The sequence below is a fragment of the Narcine bancroftii genome, chromosome 4, assembly GCF_036971445.1.
Source record: "Narcine bancroftii isolate sNarBan1 chromosome 4, sNarBan1.hap1, whole genome shotgun sequence".
In the NCBI taxonomy this organism is placed as follows: Eukaryota; Metazoa; Chordata; class Chondrichthyes; order Torpediniformes; family Narcinidae; genus Narcine; species Narcine bancroftii.
This window is the reverse complement of record NC_091472.1, coordinates 131,575,822-131,603,742: the sequence shown is the minus strand read 5'-3', so window position 1 is coordinate 131,603,742 and position 27,921 is coordinate 131,575,822. Positions and strand designations below refer to the sequence as shown.

The following is a 27,921-nucleotide window of genomic DNA, read 5'->3' as shown; positions in this document are numbered from 1 at the left end:
TTCTATCTCCCTCCTGTACGCTGACTCATCCCCTTCCTTTATACAACCCACTACTGTGGTATCGTCGGCGAATTTGTAGATGGTGTTGTTGTACTGAGCAACGGGCTAAGAACGAAGCCCTGCAGTACTACAGTATTGTTGGAGATTGTGGAGGAGATTTTCTCACCAACCATAACTGATTGTGGTCTGGAGGTGAGGAAATCAAAGATCCAATACACAGTGGGGTGCTGAATCCCAGGTCTTGGAGTTTGCTGATCAATTTTGAGGGGGATAATGGTGTAAAATGGTGAAATATTGTCGATAAAGAGCATCCTGATTTATGCTGTCCAGGTATTCCAGGGCTTTGTGTAGAGCCAGTGAGATGGCATCCGCCATATTCCTGTTGCTAAAATAGGCAAATTGGAATAGATCCATGTCGCCGCTCAGACAGCAGCTGGATATGCTTCAACACCAGCCTTTCAAAACACTTCATCACTGTAGATGTGAGGGCTGCTAGTCGATAGTCATTCAGGCAGGTACCACACTCTTCTTGGATCTTCCTAATCAAATATGGAAAGCTGACAGCATTAAGAAGTGTCCAGGTGAGCACTTGAATACTCTAAGCATAGAACACTATGTACCAAGTGTTGAAAGATGAGATGCAACTGTGCCCACTAGTTGACATTGACAAGATGGCACAACTGGCCTGTTCCTATGCTCTTATTCTATGACTGTTATATTAGGTTGCTGTGTTAAAATATTCAAACAGTGGGATTTTTTTTTTGTCTCTTTTACATTTCAACTTTATTGATACTGATTTGCCTCATGAAACCTCTATGCTTTATTCTAAATGAAGGTTAACCCCCAATTTCACCAAAGGTTGTACCACTTCACAAGATACACCCATCTGCATGCCAGTTTTTGGCGATCTACAATAACAATTTGCTTGAAAATAATGATACACAGTAGTCAGCCAGTGGCTACATTGTACAGCACAAGTTGTTGGGAACATTATGTCATGCATCCTATTTGAAGGCATTTTGCTATTTATGCAATGTAATTAACTGATGCAACAACAATGAATTGATTCTTTTAAGCACCACTGGACAAAAAGATTATCTGACATCCAGTTGATTTCTTTGGCTTGGCTTCGCGGACGAAGATTTATGGAGGGGGTAAAAAGTCCACGTCAGCTGCAGGCTCGTTTGTGGCTGACAAGTCCGATGCGGGACAGGCAGACACGATTGCAGCGGTTGCAGGGGAAAATTGGTTGGTTGGGGTTGGGTGTTGGGTTTTTCCTCCTTTGCCTTTTGTCAGTGAGGTAGGCTCTGCGGTCTTCTTCAAAGGAGGTTGCTGCCCGCCAAACTGTGAGGCGCCAAGATGCACGGTTTGAGGCGATATCAGCCCACTGGCGGTGGTCAATGTGGCAGGCACCAAGAGATTTCTTTAGGCAGTCCTTGTACCTTTTCTTTGGTGCACCTCTGTCACGGTGGCCAGTGGAGAGCTCGCCATATAACACGATCTTGGGAAGGCGAAGGTCCTCCATTCTGGAGACGTGACCCATCCAGCGCAGCTGGATCTTCAGCAGCGTGGACTCGATGCTGTCGACCTCTGCCATCTCGAGTACTTCGACGTTAGGGGTGTAAGCGCTCCAATGGATGTTGAGGATGGAGCGGAGACAACGCTGGTGGAAGCGTTCTAGGAGCCGTAGGTGGTGCCGGTAGAGGACCCATGATTCGGAGCCGAACAGGAGTGTGGGTATGACAACGGCTCTGTATTCGCTTATCTTTGTGAGGTTTTTCAGTTGGTTGTTTTTCCAGACTCTTTTGTGTAGTCTTCCAAAGGCGCTATTTGCCTTGGCGAGTCTGTTGTCTATCTCATTGTCGATCCTTGCATCTGATGAAATGGTGCAGCCGAGATAGGTAAACTGGTTGACCGTTTTGAGTTTTGTGTGCCCGATGGAGATGTGGGGGGGCTGGTAGTCATGGTGGGGAGCTGGCTGATGGAGGACCTCAGTTTTCTTCAGGCTGACTTCCAGGCCAAACATTTTGGCAGTTTCCGCAAAGCAGGACGTCAAGCGCTTGACGTCATTTATTGTAATACACAAAAAAAAACACAACTGCAGGTTTGTAACACCAATCTGTCAGAAAGCTACAATTAATCACTTCTGTAGTTATGGAAACATGAAAACCCCACAAGAAAATATCAATTTTGGAACTTGAGATGTCACATCTTAGTTTGGCTGATGGTATCCAGGTCACAGCTTCACTTGGCACTCCAACAGCCAGGTTGGCCTTCAAAGCTCCAATATCAAGGTAATGTGTCCTAGTGCAATACAAGACACTATTTCTCCCCTCCCCCGCAAAAAAAATTTAGTATCCCAAGGTATGCAATGGAGCTGGGAAGTTAACTGTCATTCGGATTACTAGATAATATGAAATAACGTAACATGCTGGGGTGATGAGCTTTGATGGGATAAGTGCCATTTTCTTATCCCTAGCTTTATTGTATATCAAGAAACAGAGGATCAGATGCATTGTCCCAGGACCTGGAGCTGCTGTAGACCAGAGGTTGACCTAATGGCACTTCAGCAGAGCCCACGTAACAGATTATACACTTTCAGCTTCATTTTTCCAGCTTCAATTAAGTTATAACATTTCACAAGGACTGATAATCATTCAAAAATTTATAAACCTAAATCTAGTTTCAACCACAAACAAATTGTGCCAGTTTGTAAAATCCTCAATATATGTTAGAAATGAAATATTTGTCAATATTCAGAGATGGAAGGTAGGGACAGGCAGATACCCTCCACAATGCCGAGGCCACAGGTAGATTGGGTGATGCTTTGCAGAACACTAATGTTCAGTCCTCAAGCATGGCTGAAAGCTTCCAGATGCCTGTCCTTTTAATTAGCTGACCAGCTCCCACCCTGCTTTCTCAGCCTTCAAACTCCCACACATTTGAGCATCACAAAAGCAAGTAAAGTAGTTCTGCTGAAGGACATGTAAAAGCCTATTTATCTTTCTCCACAAATCCTGCCTCACCTGCTGAGAAATTCCAACATTTCCTGCTTTTCAGTAACAAGGCCATTTGTTTTGGATCCCCAAATCTGTAAGTGCTGCATACTGTTTACTTTCTCATCCCTTTCTTTGAAGACCCTGTTGAGAATGTGGAGAGAATACAAGGGAAGGATTGGTTCAAAATGGATGCTAATGGCCAGCACAGACTCTGTGGGCTGAAGGGCCTTTTCCCATGCCGCATCTCTCTACAAGTCCCTGATTCAAAACACTTTTTCACATGACTGCTGTACCGTTATTTTATAATCAGCAGTCTGCGTGAGATGACAAAGTCATATTTTTGAACAATCACTCATGAGAGAAGCTATATCATGTTTGATATGCAGTTGTCAATTGGAAACAAACAGACAAGAGACTAAAGGCAAACTATCTTGACAATGTTATAGGTCCACTGGGGTGGATCAGAATAGATACTTAGGCCCAGTTACTACACCGGCTCTCTCATTCTAATCTGTGTAATCATAAATCATGAAAAGAACAGTTTCTAACAGGTCAAATTAAGATAAAATGCCTTTAATTATCAAAGTAACAGCTACTTGTCCCGTCACAAGCTGTATTTCATCCCTAAAGACACTCTGAGCGAGCAGCTGACTCGATGTGCTTATTGTGTGGTGACACCAGGGAACCTTCAGCTTGCTTCATTTTCAGGCATGGAGGGGAAGGTGGCTCCCTCTCAATTGCCACTAACCTATTCTAAGAAAAGGAATTGTAAACAGAGGCTGGGGAAAGGGCCATAATCAAGAACAAGTTTTCTCTGCCTTCCACCTCAGCCCCTGGCTTAAGGCCTGCTGATTAGGCCAATTATCATTACTTAATGACTTTTCAATACCACTCCATTCAAACAGAACAAAAATTTAGTGGCATCACAAAGGACTCAAGGAACAACTGTCTGGATTCAAGTTTCCATTACGGAACCCAACCTGAAACTGGAGTCTCAGCCTAAGTAAGCACATTCAAGGGCCGGGATATGTGAGAAAGTTGAGATTGCACAAATGTTGAGAGGAAAAGCCTTTTGTCTGTGTGGCATTTGGCCTCAGCTCTCAGTGCCCCTGGCGTGGGTTTTTTTTTGGGCAGCCTTGTGCTGAGGGTGCGTGCGTGTGTTTTTTTTAATAAACTATTGATTAGATTTGTTTGCTGGCTGGCTGGAGACTCATTAACAAACAGCTGAGGGGTCGCTTTTTCAGGATTTTAATCCCCCAAATCTTTAGCCTCTGAAAAGACTGTTGGGCTGTCCTCCTGCTGTTTGAGCTCGACCCTGGCACCTGGGTCACTGTTCGCAGGCCCGATGAAAGCTCTGAGATATTTGCACACAACACAACCTATTTCTAATCTGTGGTTCCAGAGGCCACGCAAGGAGCAAATGCATCATTAACCTGTTATAACCTGTTGTCAGGAAAACCCCAGGAGAGCTTTCATCTATTTTTGATAACACTCCTTGTTTTACACCCATTTTCAACGAAAGGACAAAGGAAGGAGCATAGATAAAGAGAGAGCTTTGGAGGAGTGTATTAAAGGAAAGAGAGGTGAAAGGCCACATTGGGTCAAGAAAAGATTTTGAAGTTTGGAAGCTTGGCAGTTGATGGTACGATCACCAATGGTGGAATAATGTTTTTTTCTAAATTTAGACATACAGCACGGTAACAGGCCATTTTACCCCATGAGTCTGTGGCACCCAATTTACTTACAACTCCAGTTCACTTCTAACAGTGGGAGGAAACCAGACTCCCCAGGGAAAACCTACACAGACAGGAGGAGAACGTACAAACTCCCTACACACAGTGTTGGATTTGAAACTTGGTTCCGATTGCTGATGCCGTAAAGGCATCGCGCTAACTGTTATACCAACCGTGCTGTAAAGGCATCGCGCTAACTGCTATACCAACCGTGCTGTAAAGGCATCGCGCTAACTGCTATACCAACCGTGCTGTAAAGGCATTGCGCTAACTGCTATACCAACCTGCTGTTAAGGCATCGCGCTAACTGTTATACCAACCGTGCTGTAAAGGCATCGCGCTAACGGCTATACCAACCGTGCTGTAAAGGCATAGCGCTAAAGGCTATACCAACCGTGCAGTAAAGGCATCGCGCTAACTGCTATACCAACCGTGCTGTAAAGGCATCGCGCTAACTGCTATACCAACCTGCTGTTAAGGCATCGCGCTAACTGTTATACCAACCGTGCTGTAAAGGCATCGCGCTAACGGCTATACCAACCGTGCTGTAAAGGCATCGCGCTAACGGCTATACCAACCGTGCTGTAAAGGCATCGCGCTAACGGCTATACCAACCGTGCTGTAAAGGCATCGCGCTAACGGCTATACCAACCGTGCTGTAAAGGCATCGCGCTAACTGCTGTACCAACCGTGCTGTAAAGGCATCGCGCTAACTGCCGTACCAACCGTGCTGAAAAGGCATCGCGCTAACTGCCGTACCAACCGTGCTGTAAAGGCATCGCGCTAACTGCTATACCAACCGTGCTGTAAAGGCATCGCGCTCACTGCTATACCAACCGTGCTGTAAAGGCATCGCGCTCACTGCTATACCAACCGTGCTGTAAAGGTATAGCGCTCACTGCTATACCAACCGTGCTGTAAAGGCATCGCGCTAACTGCTATACCAACCGTGCTGTAAAGGCATCGCGCTAACTGCTATACCAACCGTGCTGAAAAGGCATCGCACTAACTGCTATACCAACCGTGCTGTAAAGGCATCGCGCTAACTGCTATACCAACCGTGCTGAAAAGGCATCGCGCTAACTGCTATACCAACCGTGCTGTAAAGGCATCGCGCTAACTGCTATACCAACCGTGCTGTAAAGGCATCGCGCTAACTGCTATACCAACCGTGCTGTAAAGGCATCGCGCTAACTGCTATACCAACCGTGCTGTAAAAGCATCGCGCTAACTGCTATACCAACCGTGCTGTAAAGGCATCGCGCTAACTGCTATACCAACCGTGCTGTAAAGGCATCGCGCTAACTGGTATACCAACCGTGCTGTAAAGGCATCGCGCTAACTGCTATACCAACCGTACTGAAAAGGCATCGCGCTAACTGCTATACCAACCGTACTGTAAAGGCATCGCGCTAACTGGTATACCAACCGTGCTGAAAAGGCATCGCGCTAACTGCTATACCAACCGTGCTGTAAAGGCATCGCGCTAACTGCTATACCAACCGTGCTGTAAAGGCATCGCGCTAACTGCTATACAACCGTGCTGTAAAGGCATCGCGCTAACTGCTATACCAACCGTGCTGTAAAGGCATCGCGCTAACTGCTATACCAACCGTGCTGTAAAGGCATCGCGCTAACTGCTATACCAACCGTGCTGTAAAGGCATCGCGCTAACTGCAATACCAACCGTGCTGTAAAGGCATCGCACTAACTGCTATACCAACCGTGCTGTAAAGGCATCGCTCTCACTGCTATACCAACCGTGCTGTAAAGGCATCGCGCTATCTGCTATACCAAACGTGCTGAAAAGGCATCCCGCTAAATCCTATACCAACCGTGCTGAAAAGGCATCGCGCAAACTGCTATACCAACCGTGCTGTAAAGGCATCGCGCTAACCGCTATACCAACCGTGCTGTAAAGGCATCGCGCTAACTGCTATACCAACCGTGCTGAAAAGGCATCGCGCTAACTGCTATACCAACCGTTCTGTAAAGGCATCGCGCTAACTGCTATACCAACCGTGCTGTAAAGGCATCGCGCTAACTGCTATACAACCGTGCTGTAAAGGCATCGCGCTAACTGCTATACCAACCGTGCTGTAAAGGCATCGCGCTAACTGCTATACCAACCGTGCTGTAAAGGCATCGCGCTAACTGCAATACCAACCGTGCTGTAAAGGCATCGCGCTAACTGCAATACCAACCGTGCTGTAAAGGCATCGCGCTAACTGCTATACCAACCGTGCTGTAAAGGCATCGCTCTCACTGCTATACCAACCGTGCTGTAAAGGCATCGCGCTAACTGCTATACCAAACGTGCTGAAAAGGCATCGCGCTAAATCCTATACCAACCGTGCTGAAAAGGCATCGCGCAAACTGCTATACCAACCGTGCTGTAAAGGCATCGCGCTAACTGCTATACCAACCGTGCTGTAAAGGCATCGCGCTAACTGCTATACCAACCGTGCTGAAAAGGCATCGCGCTAACTGCTATACCAACCGTTCTGTAAAGGCATCGCGCTAACTGCTATACCAACCGTGCTGTAAAGGCATCGCGCTAACTGGTATACCAACCGTGCTGTAAAGGCATCGCGCTAACGGCTATACCAACCGTGCTGTAAAGGCATCGCGCTAACGGCTATACCAACCGTGCTGTAAAGGCATCGCGCTAACGGCTATACCAACCGTGCTGTAAAGGCATCGCGCTAACTGCTATACCAACCGTGCAGTAAAGGCATCGCGCTCACTGCTATACCAACCGTGCTGTAAAGGCATCGCGCTAACTGCTATACCAACCGTACTGTAAAGGCATCGCGCTAACAGCTATACCAACCGTGCTGAAAAGGCATCGCGCTAACTGCTGTACCAACCGTGCTGTAAAGGCATCGCGCTAACTGCTATACCAACCGTGCTGAAAAGGCATCGCGCTAACTGCTATACCAACCGTGCTGTAAAGGCATCGCGCTAACTGCTATACCAACCGTGCTGTAAAGGCATCGCGCTAACTGCTATACCAACCGTGCTGTAAAGGCATCGCGCTAACTGCTATCCCAACCGTGCTGTAAAGGCATCGCGCTAACTGCTATACCAACCGTGCTGTAAAGGCATCGCGCTAACTGCTATACCAACCGTGCTGAAAAGGCATCGCGCTAACTGCTATACCAACCGTGCTGAAAAGGCATCGCGCTAACTGCTATACCAACCGTGCTGTAAAGGCATCGCGCTAACTGCTATACCAACCGTGCTGAAAAGGCATCGCGCTAACTGCTATACCAACCGTGCTGAAAAGGCATCGCGCTAACTGCTATACCAACCGTGCTGAAAAGGCATCGCGCTAACTGCTATACCAACCGTGCTGAAAAGGCATCGCGCTAACTGCTATACCAACTGTGCTGTAAAGGCATCGCGCTGACTGCTATACCAACCGTGCTGTAAAGGCATCGCGCTCACTGCTATACCAACCGTGCTGTAAAGGCATCGCGCTAACGGCTATACCAACCGTGCTGTAAAGGCATCGCGCTAACGGCTATACCAACCGTTCTGTAAAGGCATCGCGCTAACGGCTATACCAACCGTGCTGTAAAGGCATCGCGCTAACGGCTATACCAACCGTGCTGTAAAGGCATCGCGCTAACGGCTATACCAACCGTGCTGTAAAGGCATCGCGCTAACGGCTATACCAACCGTGCTGTAAAGGCATCGCGCTAACGGCTATACCAACCGTGCTGTAAAGGCATCGCGCTAACTGCTATACCAACCGTGCTGAAAAGGCATCGCGCTAACTGCTATACCAAACGTGCTGTAAAGGCATCGCGCTAACTGCTATACCAACCGTGCTGTAAAGGCATCGCGCTAAATGCTATACCAACCATGCTGTAAAGGCATCGCGCTAACGGCTATACCAACAGTGCTGTAAAGGCATCGCGCTAACGGTGATACAAACCGTGCTGTAAAGGCATCGCGCTAACTGCTATACCAACAGTGCTGTAAAGGTATCGCGCTCACTGCAGTACCAACCGTGCTGAAAAGGCATCGCGCTCACTGCCGTACCAACCGTGCTGTGAAGGCATCGCGCTAACTGCCGTACCAACCGTGCTGAAAAAGCATCGCGCTAACTGCCGTACCAACCGTGCTGTAAAGGCATCGCGCTAACTGCCGTACCAACCGTGCTGTAAAGGCATCGCGCTAACTGCCGTACCAACCGTGCTGTAAAGGCATCGCGCTAACTGCTATACCAACCGTGCTGAAAAGGCATCGCGCTCACTGCTATACCAACCGTGCTGTGAAGGCATCGCGCTCACTGCTATACCAACCGTGCAGTAAAGGCATCGCGCTAAGGGCTATACCAACCGTGCTGTAAAGGCATCGCGCTAACTGCTATACCAACCTGCTGTTAAGGCATCGCGCTAACTGCTATACCAACCGTGCTGTAAAGGCATCGCGCTAACGGCTATACCAACCGTGCTGTAAAGGCATCGCGCTAACGGCTATACCAACCGTGCTGTAAAGGCATCGCGCTATCTGCTATACCAACCGTGCTGTAAAGGCATCGCGCTAACGGCTATACCAACTGTGCTGTAAAGGCATCGCGCTAACTGCTATACCAACCGTGCTGAAAAGGCCTCGCGCTAACTGCTATTCCAATCGTGCTGTAAAGGCATCGCGCTAACTGCTATACCAATCATGCTGCCCTTGTGGACAAGAGTCCAGAATTGAATTAGGGCAGTCAGGGCCATTCCTGAGGGAAAAGGGTCACAATACTTTCCCACCCCCATAGGCATGTGTGCAAAGTGCATCCACTTAAACAGCCCTTTCAATAGCAGTCAACTTTAAAATGACCAGACTCTCACTTCCGTTGGAAGTTAAGGATTTAACCAGCATCTTGCAGGAAAAGTGAAAAATAAATGGTCATTTATTTGGAGTAGTGAGAATAAAGGAAGAAAATCTTAACAAGCCCATCTCTGAAAAGAGTTCTGGGAATGGATTGCTACACCACTTTGCCTTTTCCCACTACAATGAACACTTGACGCTCTCTACTCCCTCCCAGATTTTCAACATGCAGACACCCCTCACCCTCTCACTCCCACCATCCCCACCCTCAAGCTCCTCTATCTTTGTGGGTGAAAGTTAGCTCTCTCACCACTTGGTGCTCAATTTCCTGCTCTTGGTTAACTTAGAGTCATGCTGGGCTAGCTCATTTACCCCTGAACTCCTGTTAACGGTCTAGGAGATTATACCCTCATATTCACAAACCCAGAGAATGGTGGCATGTGGTTAAGTAACTGGATCAGGAATGGACCATTGATTCAAGGACACAATTTTCAATCCCTTCACCTCAGCAGGGAATTCACATTTGGTGTAATATGGAATAAAAGCTTAAATAATTAGCAGTTTTTATGAATTATTGTAAAAACACATCAGTCTTTCAAAGAAGGGAATTTGCCAAACTTACCCAGTCTGACCCTACATGGGACTCCAGGACCACCAAATTGGAAGACCCTCAGTTGCTTCCTCTTGTCAAGAGCAATTGTGGATGGACAATAAATGCTGGCATCCACATGCTGTGATGAGTGAAAGGAAAGTAACCTGAAGCTGGGGTGTGTTTGGACCGAGGATGGAAGTAGCAACAGGACTTGCTCCAGTCAGCCCTGGGACCAAAGTTTACAATCAACCCCAACAATTGTGTTCAACAGGCTTTCATTGCCTTGTCCTTCCCTGGAGTCCCCTGAGTGCCATTAGTTTTATGGAAGCATTGCCTTGGTTTATTGATACACATGAGAGTCTGCAGACTGCAGCAGGGCAAAATATTTTTTTAAAAAACAAAAAAAGAGAGGAAAAATAGAACGTATGCTTCCCGTTCCTCCAGCCAGCGAGAAAATAGACAGCAGCGTCTCCCTGAAAATAAATCCCCCCCCCCAAAACTATTCTGTGAAGCAACGCTGTCACTTTCTTTATTGATGAGCATCTTCGGAATGACGAAGGTTGAAGATGGAAAATGAAAAATTGTGATAAGAGCAGCAAACCCAGTATCTGGGTCCTTGAAATACAAGTTCACTCTGCAAACTCTTTGCATCCCTCCTGATTAAAAACAGCCAGAGGATGGGATCGGATGGAGACAGATGCAGATCGGATGTACATGCAAACAGATCAGCCACTATAAACAAAATCTTCACTGCAATCCAGTTAGCTGCACTATAATCCTTTCATTACAAACAATGGCCACTAGGTCTCTAGCCACTAAAAGGGGTTAAAGATCTGATAGTAAACATTCATCCTCTGATGTGTCTGCAAAACACTTGATGTAATAACAAGTCCTAATGCCCTGAAACTCTGGAATGCAGCTGATTGAAGACGATGGATCTTAATTTCTGAAGTAGAGTTCAACAAACCAGCTTTCCACATCATGCAGGTGAAGAATTTTTACCTCCGAATGTCATTTGAATATTGCCATTCACATCCTCAGGACATCCCAACTGTCTTGTAAAGGCAAATATGACAGCCAATTTACACACAGGAAGATCCCACATACAGCAATGAAAGCTTTTTTTTCTTGACAAGAGACCTAGCCAGTTACCCCCAACAACCACCCTCCTCCGCCTGGCAGAAGATGTTCTCACCCTTAATAACTTCTCCTTTGACTCGTCCCACTTCCATAGCCATGACTATCCACATGAGTCCCAGCTATTTGTGGGCTTTATGGAGCACTTCATGCTGCAAGCCAACACAGGCAAGGCCCCACAACTCTTCCTTTGCTATTCTGATAACCACTTCGGGGCTCCCTCATGCAACTGTGACTTCATTCATTTCACTGCCATATTGCACCCCAATCTCAAATTCACCTGGTCCATCTCCGCCAACACTCTTTCCTTTTTTACCTCTCTGTTTCCATTTCAGCTTTCTACAGACACGTTTTACAAGCCCACTAACTTCCACAACTACCTCGACTACAAATCTTCACACCCAATACCCTGCAATGATTCTATTCCCATCTTGCAATTTTTCTGTCTCTGCTGCATTTGTTCCCAAGATGAGGTCTTCCAGTCTAGATCATCTGAAATGTCCACCTTCTTCCACAAACATGGCCTCCCCTCCACCACCATCAACTCAGCCCTTACCCACATTTCCTGCTCACCTGCCCAGGACCCTGCTGTCATCAGACATAACAGACACTGGATTCCCCTTGTCCTTACCTACCACCCCACCAGCCTCTGCATCCAATACATTATCCTCTGTAATTTCCAACACTTGAAACAGGATCCCACTACTAGACAGATCTTCCCCTTTCCTCTCCTCTGTCCTCTGTAGGGACCGCTCCCTCCGTGACTCCTTCGTCCACATCTCGTTCCCCACCAATCAACCCCCCACCATCTTTCCCTATTATCGCAGGAAGTGCCACACGTGCCCACACCTCCTCCCTCACAACCATTCTCATCCCCAAACAGTCTGTTCAAGTGAAGGAACAGAGACTGGGTGCAGCCTAGGAGATCATTTAGCTGAGCGCCTTTGTTCTGTCCACTTCAATCACAGGGATCTCCCAGTAGCCAACCATTTCAATTCTGCACCCCACTTACATGCTCACATGTCTGCCCATGGCCTCATGTACTACCCCACCAACTCCACCCATTAACTGGAGGAACAGCACTTGATTTTCCGTCTTGGCACTCTCCATCCAGATGGCATTAACATTGATTTCTCTGGTTTCTGCTAGCCTACTCTCTGTTCTCTCTTCCATTCTTTCCTCCAGCTCTCCACTCCCTTCCCTCTCTATTGACACTGCTATCCCTCCTCCCCCTGCTTGCTGGTGTGCCCTCCCTCCCTTATCCTCCTAGTACTTCATGTCTTTGGGACTGTGCTCCTCCCCCTATCCCCACCATTTTGTTTGGGCGTCCACCAACATTTTTCCATACCTTAATAAAGGGCTCAAGCACAAAACTTTGGTTATGTACCTTTATCTTTGCTATGTAAAGTATACTGTTTCACCTGCTGAGTTTCTCCAGCATTGTGTTTTTACAGCAATAAGATAAATAGCCTGAGATAACCTGAGGTTTCTACCTCCTATCCAAGATCCACAATCCTAATTGTCCCAGCAGACCCATCATGTCCATGTACTCCTACCCCTCCAAATTGGTCTCTACTTACCTTGACTCTGCTTCGTCCCCTGTGCTCCAGTCTCTCTATACCTACATCAGGACACCACACACCCTCCATCACTTCCACAACTTCCATCCCTGAACTCGATCATGTCATGTTCACCAATCCCTATACACCTCCATTCCCCACAGAGAAGGCTTCTTTCTGGACAATAGATCCAACTAGTCCCCTCCACCACCACCATCCTCTGGCTGGCAAAATTTGTCTTTACCCTCAATAATTTCTCCTTTGACCCATCCCACTTTCTCCAGATCTGAGGGATAGCCAAGGGTACCCATTTATGTCTGCCTTTTTGTTAGCTACATAGAGCAATCCATGCTATGAGCCTTACAGTCAAGGCCCCTCAACTACATCGATGACTACTTTGGTGCTGCCTTATGTACTCATAATGAGCTCTTCAACTTCATCCACTTCACTGCCAACTTCCACGCCAACCTCAAATTTTCTTGGCCCATCACGAGCAATACTCTCCCTTTCCTCAATCTCCCTCCATCTCAGAAGACAAACTCTCGACAGACATCTTCTACAAACCCACCAACTCCCACAGCTACCTCGACTACACTTCTCGACACCCTGTCCCCTGTAAGGATTCCATTTCATTCTCTCAATTCCTCTGTCTTCATTGCCTCTGCATCCAGGATGAGGACTTCCAAACCATTTCATCAGGGATGTCCTCCTTCTTCAAACAACGTGACATTCCCTCTACCACCATCAACTTAGCCCTCACCTGCGTATCCTCCATTACCTGCATATCTGCCCTGGCTCCCTCCACCCCCACACACAAGGACAAGATTCCTCATCCTTACATACCACACCACCAACCTCCACATCATCCTCTGACATTTCTGCCACTTACTATGTGATCCCGCCACTGGACACATATTCCCCTCTCCTCCCCTTTCCACCTTCCACAGGGACCACTCCCTCTGTGACTCCCTTCGCTCATTCTTCTCCATCAATCATCCCCTTAGTACTTATCCCTGTGACCTCAGGAGATGATCCACTTGCACCCACACCTCCCCCCTCACCACCATTCAGGGCCCAAAATTGTCCTTCCAAGTGAAGTAAAATTTCACTTGTGAATCTGCAGGGGTCATCTACTGCAGCCGGTGCTCCCACGTGGTCTCCGCTACATTGGAGAGACAGGGTGCAGACTGGGAGACCGCTTTGTTGAGCACCTTGATACACTGCCATAGCATGGATCTCCCAGTGACCATCCATTTCAATTCCCCATCTCATTTTTTTGCTGACATGTCTGTCCACGGTCTCATGCACTGACAAACTGAGACCATCTGCAAATCGGAGGAGTAACACCTCATCTTCTGGATGGCATTAATATCGTCTTTTCTGACATTCTTTAACCCCTCCCACTCACGCCCATCATCTCCACTCAGCTCTGTCTGTCTCTCTCCTCTTTTCTGCCACCTTTCGAACAGACGTAATCAATTCTGATCTCTTCCCTTATCATATCCAATTAACACCTTTTGTTGGTCTGGACTCCTGCCCCAGCACTGTCTGTATTCTTAGATTTCCTTCTTTATTTTCCCTCATTCTGCTTATTCCTTAAAGATGGGCTCAGCCCGAAACAGCGACAATATATCTTTGTCTCCTATGGATGCTGAAAGACTGGATGAATTCGTTCAGCATTTTGGAGTGTTTTTTTTTACTACAATCACAGCATCTGCAGACTTTTGTGTTTCACTCTGTTTGAGTTATTGATGATTGAGGGATAAATGTGTTCCAAATCACAAGAACAATTCTAGCCCTTGGTTTAATATCACATCACTTCATCAGTGCAGCACTCCCTGAGTGTAGGGTCTGTCTGGATGATTTGGAGTGAATTTGAACCTGTATTTTTAAAGTGAATTTACAATTTACCCCATTTCTAGCCATTTCAACCATATAACAATCAAGCAAGCCAGGTAGTGTTGTTTATAACACTTATTTATAACAAAGACAACATAGCAGACAAATTCTGTGTTGTCCATGTGAAGGAGGAAATGTTTTGGCAAAAATCACTGCTGCCTAATATTCTTCCTGGGCACTCTCCAACTGGATGGCATTAACATTGACTAATCTGGTTTCCGTTAGGCTATTCCCTGTCTCCCTCTCTTCCCATCCCTCTGCCTCTTTTCCTTTAGCTCGTCATCCTCTTCCATCTCCATTCAGAGTTATCCCCACCTCTATCATTTCTCAGTTTTTTTTCTCTTGTGCCCTCCCACCTATAACCTCTTGCCTGTGGGCCTGTGCTCCTCCCCTAACCCTGCTTTTTGCTCATACCTTGATGAAGGGCTCAGGCCCAATGTATTTGTGATGTGTCTGTATCTTTATCTTTGCTGTATAAAAAAGGCTGTGTGACTTTTGAGTTTCTCTAGCATTTTTGTGTAATTCACATTAAGTTTAAAGAGTAAGCATTGAAACATATACACTGATATTCACTTACTTTTAAAGACTGGTAGTTCTCAACCTTCTTTTTTTCCCCACTCGCATACTGCCTTAAGTAATCCCTTACTAACCACAGAACACATATGGTATAGGTGTTCTGTGATTAGTAAGAGATTATTAAGGTGGTATGTGAGTGGGGAAAAAAGGTTGAGAACCTTTGATCTAAACCATAACCATATGGTCCACTCCTCTCTGCTCAGTTACTGACTCTCAATGGACAGTGAGCCATTCGAGCTGGGTTGCTCCCATCTCAACACAGTTGGATCTGGGAGCTACAATTGGCTTCCTTTATGATTTTCATAAATGACCTAGATGAAGAAGTGGAAGCTTAGGTCAGTAAGTTTAATGATGATATTAAGGTTGGAGGAGTTGCGAATAGTTTTGAAGGTAGTTGTAGATTGCTAAAGGTTATAGACAGGATGCAGAGTTGGGCAGAAAAGTGGCAGATGGAGTTCAATCCAGATAAGTGCGAGGTGATACATTTTGGAAGGTCAAACCTGAAGGCTGAGTTCAGGGCTAATGGTCAGTTACTTAACAATGTGGAGGTACAGAGGGACATTGGGATTGCTCAAGGTTGCTAGAGTAGTTAAGAAGGTTTATGATAGCTAGTGTTCATAAGTCAGACCACTGAGTTCATGAGGTAATGTTGCAGCTCTATAAAACTCTGGTTAGATCATACTTGGAATATTGTATTCAGCTCTGTTCACTTCATTGCACGAGGGATGAAGAAGCTATGCAGAAGAGATTTTCCAGGATGTTGTCAGGATGGGAGAATGTCTTAGGAGGCAAGTTTAGCAGAGGCTTTTCTCTTTGGAGTGAAGGAGGATGAGAGATGACTTCATAGAACTTTACAAGAGTAGTTAAAAAGGTCAAAGGAATGCTGGACTTCATAAATGGGGGAATTGAGTTCAAGATTTGAGAGGTCATGCTGCAACTCTACAAATCTCTGGTGACACCACTCTTGAAATATTGTGTTCAGTTCTGGTCACCTCATTATAGGAAGGGTGTGGAAGCTATGGAGAGGGTGCAGAGAAGATTTAGCAATATGTTGCCTGGATTGGGAAAGAAGCCGTATGAGGCAAGGTTTGAAGAGCTTGGACTTTTTGGAGTGTAGAAGGATGAAAGGAAACTTGATAGAGGTCTACAAAATTATGAGAGGCATAGATAGGGTGGACAGTCTGCACCCTGTTTCCTAGGGAAGGATCAGCAAACACCAGAGGATATGTGTGCAAAGTTAAGGGAGGGACCTTAAGGGGCAACATTAGGGGTAAGTTGTGGGTGCTTGGAATGCTTTGCTGGATTGGTGGTGGAGGTTGGAACATTTAAGAGACTTAAACAGACTCATGAATGAAAAAAAATAGAGGGTTATAGGATAGAAAGGGTGTATTTTTTTAAATAGAAATATATAGGTCAGCACAACATTGAGGATCAAAGGGTTGGTACTGTGCTGTAATGTTCTTTCTTTCTATTTATCCGCCAATAATCTGTTCCACCTCCTGATTGATCCCCATTGCAGAAAAGAGTGGGCATGGGATTGGATGCAACCTAATGCTGCAAATCATTCAATGATCAGAATCATTCAGGCTTTCACATGTGTGAGGAAAAGTAAAACATGATTTTACGAAAGAATCCCAAACCAAGCAGGAGAGGTGTAGTCACGTGCAAGTGAAAATATCAGATTATAACCAAATCCAATGGAAATGGAAATGGAACATTCCCAGTGTATGGGTTAAAAACTCCAGAATGTTGTTGATTTGTCAATTATGTATAAAGTGCATTATTATTTACTATGACTGATCATGCATTGAGTCAAGGTTCCAGTTTTGCTACCCACCTCCAACCCACACCATTCCCTTTTCCTTTCACTGACCTTCCATTCTCTGAACAAGCACACCACACTGTTTGAACAATGGCTTCTGACGCACATAGAGCAAGTTCGCCCAGCCAGGTGTCAGGCATACACATTGATTGTGAGAGCTGATAATGTCAAGGTCTGTGTTCAATGCCACCTGAAATTTCACCCAGGCAGGGCTGATGCTGGACAAGCAACAAATGATCTAATTCAAACAGAGAACCACAAAACTAAATGCCTCTGTGAAGAAAGTTGCACTTTTTGCATCATTAATAGTAATGAATTGTTTTGAGGAGGCAGAGAGTGTAGGGTAATAGATATGGGCTATATGGATTTCTGCAAGATCTTTGTTGAGATCTTCCAGGATGGGCTCATCCGGAAAGTTAGACAATGTGGGATTGAGGGTGACTTGCTAATTGGAAGGTTCTTTTACAAATTGACCTGTGTTCCATGGAGTTCCACAGGGATAGCTGTTGTCCTCATAGATATTAATGATTTGAATGAGAACTGATTTATCATTTGGCAGCGATGAAGTTTATCTATTTTTACAAGATTGAGATCAACTGGCAAAGAAGCCCAAAGAATGATGGCCGGAATTAAATTTGAACAGGGTGGCAAGGTTAGTGCAGCGCTCAACTCGTGTGGACTCGTGTGCCAAAAGGGCCTATATTACAGTGCTCTTTGTCTAAATATTATATTTTAATTTTAAGGTAAAAGTGTTTCACTTTGATAATTTAAATCAAAGCAGGACAACAAAATAAATGGCAGGGCCTTGAAGACTGTTGTGGAACAAGAAGGGGTATCAAATACATACAGTATTTCCCTGAAAGTAACATCCAAGGTAGACAGAGTGGTTAAAATGGCGTTTAGCATGCTTGCCTTCATCGGTCAGAGCATTGACTACAAGATTTAGGATGTCAGATTCAATTGCACAAGACTTTGCTGAGACCACACAGAGTATTGTAGATAGTTCTAGTCACCTACCTAGAGGAAGTATAAACTCGAACGGGTGCTGAGAAAATTCACAGGATTCTGCCGAGACTGAACAGCTACAGTTATATGGAGAAACTGGGGTATTTCCCCCCCCCCCCACCCCCCCCCCCCACCCCCCCCCCCCACCCAGAGCATAGGAAGACAAGGTGTGATCTTATGGAGGGTAAGTAAAATCACTGGATAGAGCAGTTAGCACAACACTATTACAGCACGAGCGATTCGGGATCAAATGTAGTCAAATGTGGTTCTGAAACAAAGTCTGCAGATGCTATGATTGTAGTTAAAACACACACAATAATTCTGGAGAAAATCAGCCAGTCTTGCAGCATCCATAGAAGATAAAGATATATTACCATCGTTTTGGGTCTAAGCTCTTCAACGTATAACCAAAGAACAGAGTGAAACACAAAAGTCTGTAGACACTGTGATTATAGTAAAAGCACACAGAAATGCTGGGTGTCAGAATAAACACTGAATATTGGCAGAAGGAAGAGTCCAGACCAACAAAAGTTGGTAATAGGATATAAGAGGAGAAGTGAGAATTGATTTTGGCTCTGTGAATGGAGACAGAGGGAAGAGAGAGAGGGAGAGATGAGAGAAAGGCAACAAGGGAAGAAGAGGAGGAGGTTTAATGGAAATCAGAGAAGTCTTTGTTAATTCCATCCAGTTGTAAGATGAGATGTTGTTCCTTCAATTTGTAGGTAGTCTCAATCTGGCAGAGCATGAGACCATGTCAGTAAGGGAATGGGGCGGGGAATTGAAATGAGTGACCACGTTCGGTTCTGTCTGTAAGGAGTATGTACGTTGTCCCCATATTTGTGTGGGGTTCTTCTGGATGCTCTAGTTTCCTTCCACCATTCAATTAGATGCAGCATTGTAGGTTAACTGGGTCACCTGGTTGGGAGGGGGGGAGGGGGGAATGGTCTTATAGGCCAGAACAGTCTATTACCGTGCAGTTGGTCTAAATTTCAAAATTTTTAATAAAATGAACGGTCATAGTATTTTTCCAGGGTAGGGCAGTTTAAAATAAGGGAATATCAGTTTAAGGAGAGAGCAGAAAGAGTTCAACAGGCCCCTGGGGCCACCTTTTTCACATGGAGGGTGGTGGGTACATGAAACAAGCAGCCAGAGGAAGAGATAGAGACAGGTAAACTTTCAGCATTTAGAAGATATTTAGACAGGTAACTGGATAGGAAAAATTTAGAGGAAATATGGACCAAACACAGGCTAATGGGACTAGCTCAGGTCTAGGGACTAGACCAGCATGGACAGGCTGAATGGAAGGGACTGTTTCTTTGCTGTGCAATTATAACTCGAATACAGTGAATTTCACTACATCACAATACAGAGCTTTCAAAGTGCTGTCAATGCCAGTAACGAGTGCACATTCCACAACTATCAGAATGATAATGTCCATATATCTGAAATTGTCCGAGTAATACATACAAGGCAGATCGTTTCCATCTCAGCTCAATTGCCGCTGGGTGCTACAACTGCCTGCTTACCCCGCAACACTGTGACAACTGCCCCAATCATCCTCAAAGCAGTGGAATGTGATCTTTGATGTCAACCTCAGTGAGAGAAAGGCAGCAGCTCCAAAGGAATAGCACACCTTCAGGATTGGGAGTGTTGGTTTTGAGTTCACGACTGTGAAGGAACTTGAACGCACAAATTTCTGTTGGGAGACTAACAACCCTGCAGCCTTGAACTCAACATTGTAATTTACTGCCAAAAGACTTTAGCACAATCAAGAACAATATAAATACATTTTAAATGTTATCCTACATTTGTTGGGTTTTCATTCAGTCAGTGACAACATTTGATGGATTTGGTTGTCTTGGTGAAACAAATCTGCTCTAAACCAATAGCTTTCCTCCCTCCTGTAGTCCCCTGAATGCAGGAATGAATAATATAGATAACTGCAAAGTGACTCCTACCTCAACATGAATTGAAACTGAACCTTATCCCAATTCATCCTGACCCTCAATTTCCCAAAGTAAGTGCACAATTCTATTGGAGTACATTGTTCAGCAATTCCTCTGTCCCTGCCTTCCCTCCCCCACTTCCCTCTCATTGTCCAGGATATAAGATCACTGTTGATTCCCTGAGTGACATCAGGTGACAGAGCACAGATGAATTTTGATTGGTGAAGATGCCACTGAGAAAGAAACATTTTTTCTTGATGAGCCAATGGAGTAGCTCCATTTATTTAAATCAACTAGTATTAAGTTCACAGGAAGCCATGAGTGTCAAATAAAGAAAGTGCAGAAGAGGAGATGAGAGTTGTCTCTTACATTATATTTTATTCATTATTTTGTGTCTCATTAAAACATATGTATACATTAGACATGAGTACAGTCAGGCAAATGTACCTACAGTACATAGTCCATATCTCTTTTCTTCCTGTTTCCCAGTTGCACTGAATGAGACAAAACACAAAAAAAAACCCCGTGGGAACTGCTGGCATCAGTCAGCAGAGATTAAAGCAGCATTGTGTGAGGGACAGAGCCAAACAAAATCTCCAAATTTCAAAATGCCAATAACAGGATATGTGGAAACAACGCAAGTCATCACTTTACATTGTTAGATCTGCAACTACCTTTAACCTGCAGCTAGAACTGAAGTTATCCCACCCTGATATCTGAATGGATATTGTGGCTATCCAAAAGACGATGGATCCATGATGCGGTAGATTCCTGGTAATGTTTCACTGCATGGGCCATTCTGTTCCTTGCCCTCCCAATCTACATTTTGAATATAGAGAATAGTTCAAATTAGCAACAATCATATATCTCAATTCTCACACAGTAATTCAATGCCAGATGGAGAATGGTGTTTGTTTGTTTCTGCACTTTTACCATGTTGTTTTTTGCATGGGAATCCAGCCCAGATACAAAGGGAATGCAGGTTTTTACTGATGGCAGTCGGGTTCTGCAGTGGATGACACAATCTGTCCTTTCACCTCTTTGCTCACTGTTTGAATCCCAGCCCAGAATGGCAGGCGTTAAAGGCTGTAAATAACAACAGGACTTGGGCCTCTCAACATTGACAGTCTCGAAAGTGTGGCATGACTAAAAGGAAAATGTGAACTGTGAAGCTTCAAAAGTGACATCAAGATTTGTGGCTCCGAAAAACTGGAGTATGAACCAATAACAATGTGCATTTCGTACAGTGTGGGGGGTCACTTTATGGGTCAGAGATGGAACCCACCAAGAAGGTTTCATTGAAACACCATCACAAATAAGTCTGGGAGAAATGGGGTGTCAAAGATAAATTGCAGAATGACTATGGAGACACTGTGGATGAATAATTATTGGAGAAAGTGTTGATCATTAGTCGTAAGTAGGAAGAATGCAGGCTTAAATTAAGCATGGGAATGACAGAAATTGATGAGACAAGGAGGAGTAAAAGAGTGTAGGATTTGGCTGTGAGATGAAAAAAAAACAAGAGGTAAAACAAAATATGCACGAGAACATTTTATCCGACCAGAGCTAGTTATCAATAGATTTGTGCCAGTGGAGAAGAGATAGGGTTGAAGGAATGTGATGGATTTTTCAATATCTGCCCGTCAAAACTAGTGCACGTGACCAGTACACCTCAAAAAAAAAATCACAAGGCTCACAAAGGAAGTGAAATATCCAGTCATTATTAAATGTCAGGCAACCATACAGCTGCATGCTGAATGTTGGATAGAATCTCAGCCATTTAACCATTTAACACCACTTATAGATTGAACAAAGCTACAATGGGGGGGGGGGGGGGGGGGTGGGGGGGGGAGGTACAAATTACACCAGTGATTACATTGTTAACATAAGGAATTGGACCACATTGGAAGGTGTCAAATGTGAGATGATTGTTCTTAATGTCTATGTGAAGAAGCATGTATTTGAAATGAATTGTAGAGCAGGTAACACTTGGTATCAGTCCTCAGTTGCATTGCAATAGTTTGCTGCAGTCCCATTCACCAAAACAAGGCAAGCAAGCAGGGCAAGGCAAATGGCCTGCATTGTGAAATAAAACTCTATCACACTGAACAGAACTCACAAGCTGGGAGAAATTAACAGGACGCACGTTAGACGTACAAATCTTTAAAAGATTAACAACCCAATTTTTTTTTAACTAAAATACATGTCCAAATGTTTTAAGTGGGGGTTAGTGGGAGTTGAATAACCTTCATTATAATAATTCCAAAAACTTCTTTTATCAGGCTCAATGATTTTAATAGAGCTTACCAAAAGTGGGCAATTTTGGGCATACATTTACATAGGATTGAGAATGTTATCTGGAAGGAAGAGTTCAATAGATATGCCATGGAGTAATCAGTACCTGACTTTGTAGCAGCTGTCTGGCTAAACAGTGGGTCAGTTCTCTTGAGTGTCACAGTTAATATTGCTATGACCGTAGAATTGACTGTCAAGCAGAGAGAATTACAAGTGACCTAGCTCTGCCATCCTGGAAGACAAACCTCATGCCCTCCCTCTATTCACAATTTCTAGTATGACATTATGCCGGAAAAGACAATGGGAAATACTATCACTGAGTCCATCGTGTTGCAAATATATTGTAGAAAGTGGAAATAATTCCCCCCAAAATGTCATCATTTTGACCAGATATTACAGAGCCCACGTTGAAACACAATTGTTAGTTCAATGTTACGCTGCATCACAGGGACAAGATGGTTTCAGCAACAATGCAGCTGAACAATGATCCAGTGCCATAAAGGAAATATTCAATGGATGGTATATTTTACTGCTGATCAGGTCAGTGTTTCATAATGACAGTAGTTTGAAGCAGGTGGAAGATCTTTGAGTAAAGACACCTTTAATATAAAAGGTCATTGCTCATAACTTCAAAGTAGGTCTGAGAATCAACGGACATTCTGAAGAAGAGACCTAAAACAAGATGTAGAGCTGAACTCTAAGGCATTTCAAACAAATGCCTCTTTGATGGGAACTTACCCCCAAATGCATTGTATCAGCCCCTCAAAGTGTATGTGTGTGAATTGCTTCATCGTTTCAAAATGCAAGATGAAAGTAAGTCACCAAAAAGGCTAGGATTCCTGCCATTTGTTTCTATTTTGAAAGTTTGTCTAAATCTGCCTTCTACCCAACAGGCCATAAGAAGGTTCAAAAGCAAGATGCTAGAAATTTGAAATAAAAACATTAAATCAAAAATGCTGGACATCATCAGCAGGTTAGAAATTTGGAAGAGAGATAGGGAGAGGTGACGATCACAAAAGATCATTAGTCTAAAACATTAACTCTGTTTTTCTCTTCACAGACAATTCATGACCAGCTATGCATTTTACCTGTTTTAATTAATGATGTTGTTATTTTAACCAGATGTCAAACAATGAACTTGAATTGACCAATACAAATTACTGGACTGGAAATACAAATTACAACCCTAAAAATTCAAAAGCTTTAGATAAAAATAACCTACCTCAAATAAAGGCAGCCAGACACTGAAATCTTATTCTGTGCATCAGAATCTTTTTTTCAATCCATAAAAAATGTTACTATTAACCAGTCTGTGTAAACCAGGAAACAATTAATGATGATGAATTATTGTCATATACATTGTAAAAGGTACATATGCACCGAGATTATTATTTGCTGCAGCCAAACAGATTGGTTAAATGTTCAGGAGTGCCAATAGATTAAATTATATTTTAAGGTCTTTTCTTGATTAATGGAAAAATTTCTGACAGGAAGTTGAAATATAACCAAAGTAAACTTCTATTTTCACCCTTTGAGTTATGGTAGTGTGTATTTCTGTGAGGGGCGCTTGACAAAGGGGCAACTCTGTCTACCTTACGGAAAACAAAGTTAAAGAATTTCATGTATGTTACATTCTAAATGTCGTGACAATAATGGAACCTTTACCTTTACTGGAGAAATTATCTATCCATGACCCACAAGTTGCCCACATGGTAAAAAGAAAACAACCTCCAGGTTTAAGAAGAGAGAGTTAACTGATGTTATGTGATGTTGGGAAGAAGTTAACTTTATTCCAAGGTGCAAAGCTTGATTGGGGCCATCAGTCTCCGCTGACCATGTCGACACATCTGGAGTCAATGGAACCAACTGTGCAGAGGCAAGAACAACCAGCAGTCGATACTCTCTCACATGTAATGCTGGCAAACTCAAAACAACTTTCTCCTCAGGATCACATCAGAAGCCTCTAGATCGTGAAATCAGGGAGAGGACTTCCAGCCATAAACAAAGCATTGAATAAAATTTGTCACCCTGCCATAGCCAAGTAATTTAGACCCGAGGGCACTGTGTGCACCTTCTGCCCACACAACCAAAGACTCCAAATGAGGGCAGTGTTTCCATTCACCAGTGATAGCTTGGTATGTCCCCAGCTTTCTCATCTGTAACCAGCAGCCCCGCAGAATCATTGCTGCACCACTGATTCCCCATGGATGAATTCTGAAGCAGTTCAGGAAGAGACATGTCAGAGCTCAGTGCGATCCCAGCTCCAGCTGATGCATGTACGTACACACCCTTCTCAGCAGGGAATAAAGTTGGGGAACTCTCCTTTCTCTCATTATGGAAGCCTGCTCTTATTCCCAGCTGACGACAGCTCTCTCAGGGTATCCCAGCAATGGGGTCTGACTGTCTGGAACTATGTGGCCCAGTGCAGGTAACCCACTTTGAGCATTCTCTCATTTCTGTTTTAATATTCACTAATGACTTTATGACTGCCGAGAGGATTAAACCAGCAATTTAAAATAGACACTTGTAATGGATGGTCACCAGATAGCACAGATGTGGCAAGCTTCATTTTATGGCGGTTGCACCACGAGGTGAATCCCATCAAACTGTGAACATCATCAAACCACCTGGCTTCACATATCAAATAGGAGTTTCAAATTAAAATCAGAATTGGGAGTTGCTGAAGGTTGGAGTAGTGGATATTTGGAATTGGATACAGAGTAAATCCTTCACATTCACCTGGAAGTGCATTTGTCAGATTATAGTAACTTGCCCACATCTGCCTTGATGTTTCCTCATGTGAATTTGACAAGCATCCATGTGCCACAGCTGCATGAAGCTGGGAATAAGCCCTTCTCCTCAAAGCCAAATGCACCATACGTCTTTCTGATCTCAAGTTTAATCTTATTTTTTAAATCTTCTTGAACTGTTTCCAAGTTGGAGAGAGTGAAAGGGGAATAGAACATTTTCTGCCATCCTTAGCAACATCCGCCCACGATTAGCATTCTCTTTACTGTCAAATTCCTCAGCAGGAACAAGTCATGTGAATGAAGCTGGAATGAGGTGCAACTAGGCCTTAGAGCATATGTGTAACCCACTGAACCAGGAATGGGATGAAAGGACCACTCTCTAAGTTAGGAAAAGAAAGAACATGAAGATGGAGCAGATGAGAGGCCAGGTAGGAAGAATATGTTCCCATACCCTTTATTTTGGCATGGATTACAGCCCTTCCCTTCCTCCTTACACTGAGGTCACTCTGACTCCTTATTTACTTAATAGGATGGAGCAACAAATAGATGCTTGCAGTCATTCTGCCCTTCAGTGAGATCAGGGGAGCCCTGTGTCAACTCCAAGTGCCTGATCCTTTCCTTTGCATAATAAAATGCTGCCTTGGACATGAGCAAGGGAGTGTCAGGGTGCTAATGGGTGTACAAGGCACCGACCGGATGGGAAACCCACCCAGATTGTTCATTCCTCCCCAACCTGTAAACTTTTGTTTGATGTTACGGTCACTGAGCTGTCAGAGAGAAGGAATTTTAAACATTCAAGTGAAAGAAACACAGACATACACACATCATGGGAAGTAACATATGTTTTTGTGTGTTTTTTCTCTTTAATGCATTTTTGGCTGCAGAAAGTTAAACATATTGAGCTTAGATTAGCCCAGGACCACTACAATTGAATATAACTTGGTGGAATATATTGACTTAAGCACCAGGCTCCCATCTGTGTTTATTTTTTTTTTAATTTTATGGTCCAGACATTTGTAAATTCTAACAGTTCAGTAAAACGATTGAGTTTCTGTTCACCCAGATTTCTGTGCCTCATTCACTACTGAGCCATTATTGGCTAAAGTTATCAGGGAACCATCAAATAGCAAACAAAAGCTCTGAACCTCAATTCACAATCCCAGCCCTTCACCTGCACCCATCCTGTTCCCCACATGGCATTGCCTGAGGCAACCACCCCGTTCGATCCAATGTTGATCGAGGCTTCCACACCATGGGCTTTAGACTCCTGAGGAAGAGGTTTGAGAGGAATGTTGCCATCAACGTCTTGCTGCTGCCTGGGAGGCTGATGTCTTGGGTTGGGGAGAAGTCAGGTCATGTGCAAGGAATCCAGTGAGAAGAAGGTCGTGCACTTCCACAAACCAACATCCTGTTCAGATCAGCTTGGTAATGGTCTCTGCAGCATTTATTGAGCAATCCAACAGGCCTGGTATCAAGCAAGTATCAAAGCCTGGGTGGTGTGGGCGTGCAATTAACCCTTTCCAGGCCTTCAGTCAGAGTTGTGGATCATGAACTGACAAACCAACAAGGGGACCCAGATCCTTTTGTAACTATAACTTTTTTTTGTTTTGATGTTCTGTCTGTCTGTCACACTGCAGCAGCCAAGAGGAGGAAAACAATACAAAAAAAAACCAAGAGAAATCGAAAGAAAATTCATCTCTGTTCAGGTCAAAGCAGCCACGAATGTCCCAAATCGATTAGAGATGTCCGAATGCAAAGATCGCCAAGTTTGCATGGGGCTCCGGCCCTTAGAGTCAGTAAGGTCTTCTGTGCAGTGGACTGACAGGCACTGCAAGTGGCTGCCAGCCTGGACTGATGAAGCCTTGTTCTGGGAAAGCTCGTGGGCTGGAAAGGGTTAATAAACAAAATAAGTTTTAGTTTTTCTGCTTAAGGTTCATTTTCGTTTTATCTTTCTCAAAATTAAAAAAAATACAAACTGAGCATTTTTTCTTCTGATCAACAGTAAAACCCTCTTCAATCCAAAACAAATCCATAGGGGTTAAGTCACTGTTTTGGAGAACCTTTCTGTTCCCCTACTGGTTAAATATATAAAGGAACTAATCTCTGATTAAGGAATTATATGCCCTAGAATTACAATTCAAAAGATGAATCATTACCTGCTCTTAGTTGTGAATAACTGAGATGAGGTCAATTTATTTGAAGAGAATGAACCAACAGTTAAATCTAAACATGACAAAATAGTTCTGAGTCAACTAAATTTAAGAAGGCTCCTCTGGAGCAAAACTTCAATATTTATTCTCTATTGAAGACTGAGGGTTGTCATTCAGCTGTAGTCACCTTGAGAATAGTTTGCACGAGAACATGATCACACCTTCCATACTTTCCTATGCATCCACTTCTGAAGAAAGTTCCAATACAGAGGTCACCCTTGGATCTCTCATGCACATCAGACAATAAAAACGCATCACATCTACTTCAGGTTGGTTATAGCATTTGTCTTTTGTTTCCCCCTTTTTACACAGAATACATGATGCTGACCTAAAAAAAACTAAGTAACAGAAGAACTATTTTCTGACAGTTTATGCTTCAAAAGTGGCAACATCAAAGCACGTGCTCTCTTCAAGGGACTTGGGCAGTGCGGGCATTGCTCATTTTATCTGGTTCATAACTTAATAGTATAATTGGAGCATTCACAGATCAACAGACAGTGAAATATGGATTGGGCAGAACAGAAAGGGAAACTGGGAGTTGCACACCTGTAGACATCATCACGTCTGG

General features: G+C 44.2%; 1 protein-coding gene across 5 annotated transcripts in view; it reads right to left on the bottom strand.

Moving 5' to 3' along the window:
• The window catches only part of LOC138761167 (transcriptional activator MN1-like), a 151,007-nt gene that overhangs the window by 97,354 nt on the left and 25,732 nt on the right, over positions 1 to 27,921 (bottom strand). For 3 of the 5 annotated variants that reach the window (XR_011356163.1, XR_011356162.1, XR_011356164.1), the window contains exon 3: positions 26,940 to 27,027. The exons of 1 other annotated variant lie outside the window; for it this stretch is intronic. Coding sequence is in view for 1 of the 4 variants with exons in the window: in XM_069932876.1 (XP_069788977.1) it covers positions 26,846 to 27,027 (182 nt within the window). In the remaining 3 variants the exon portion in view is untranslated. Of the gene's footprint in view, positions 1 to 25,972; positions 27,028 to 27,921 lie in introns of those variants that run through there. One more of the 5 variants, XM_069932876.1, reaches the window with a different exon arrangement.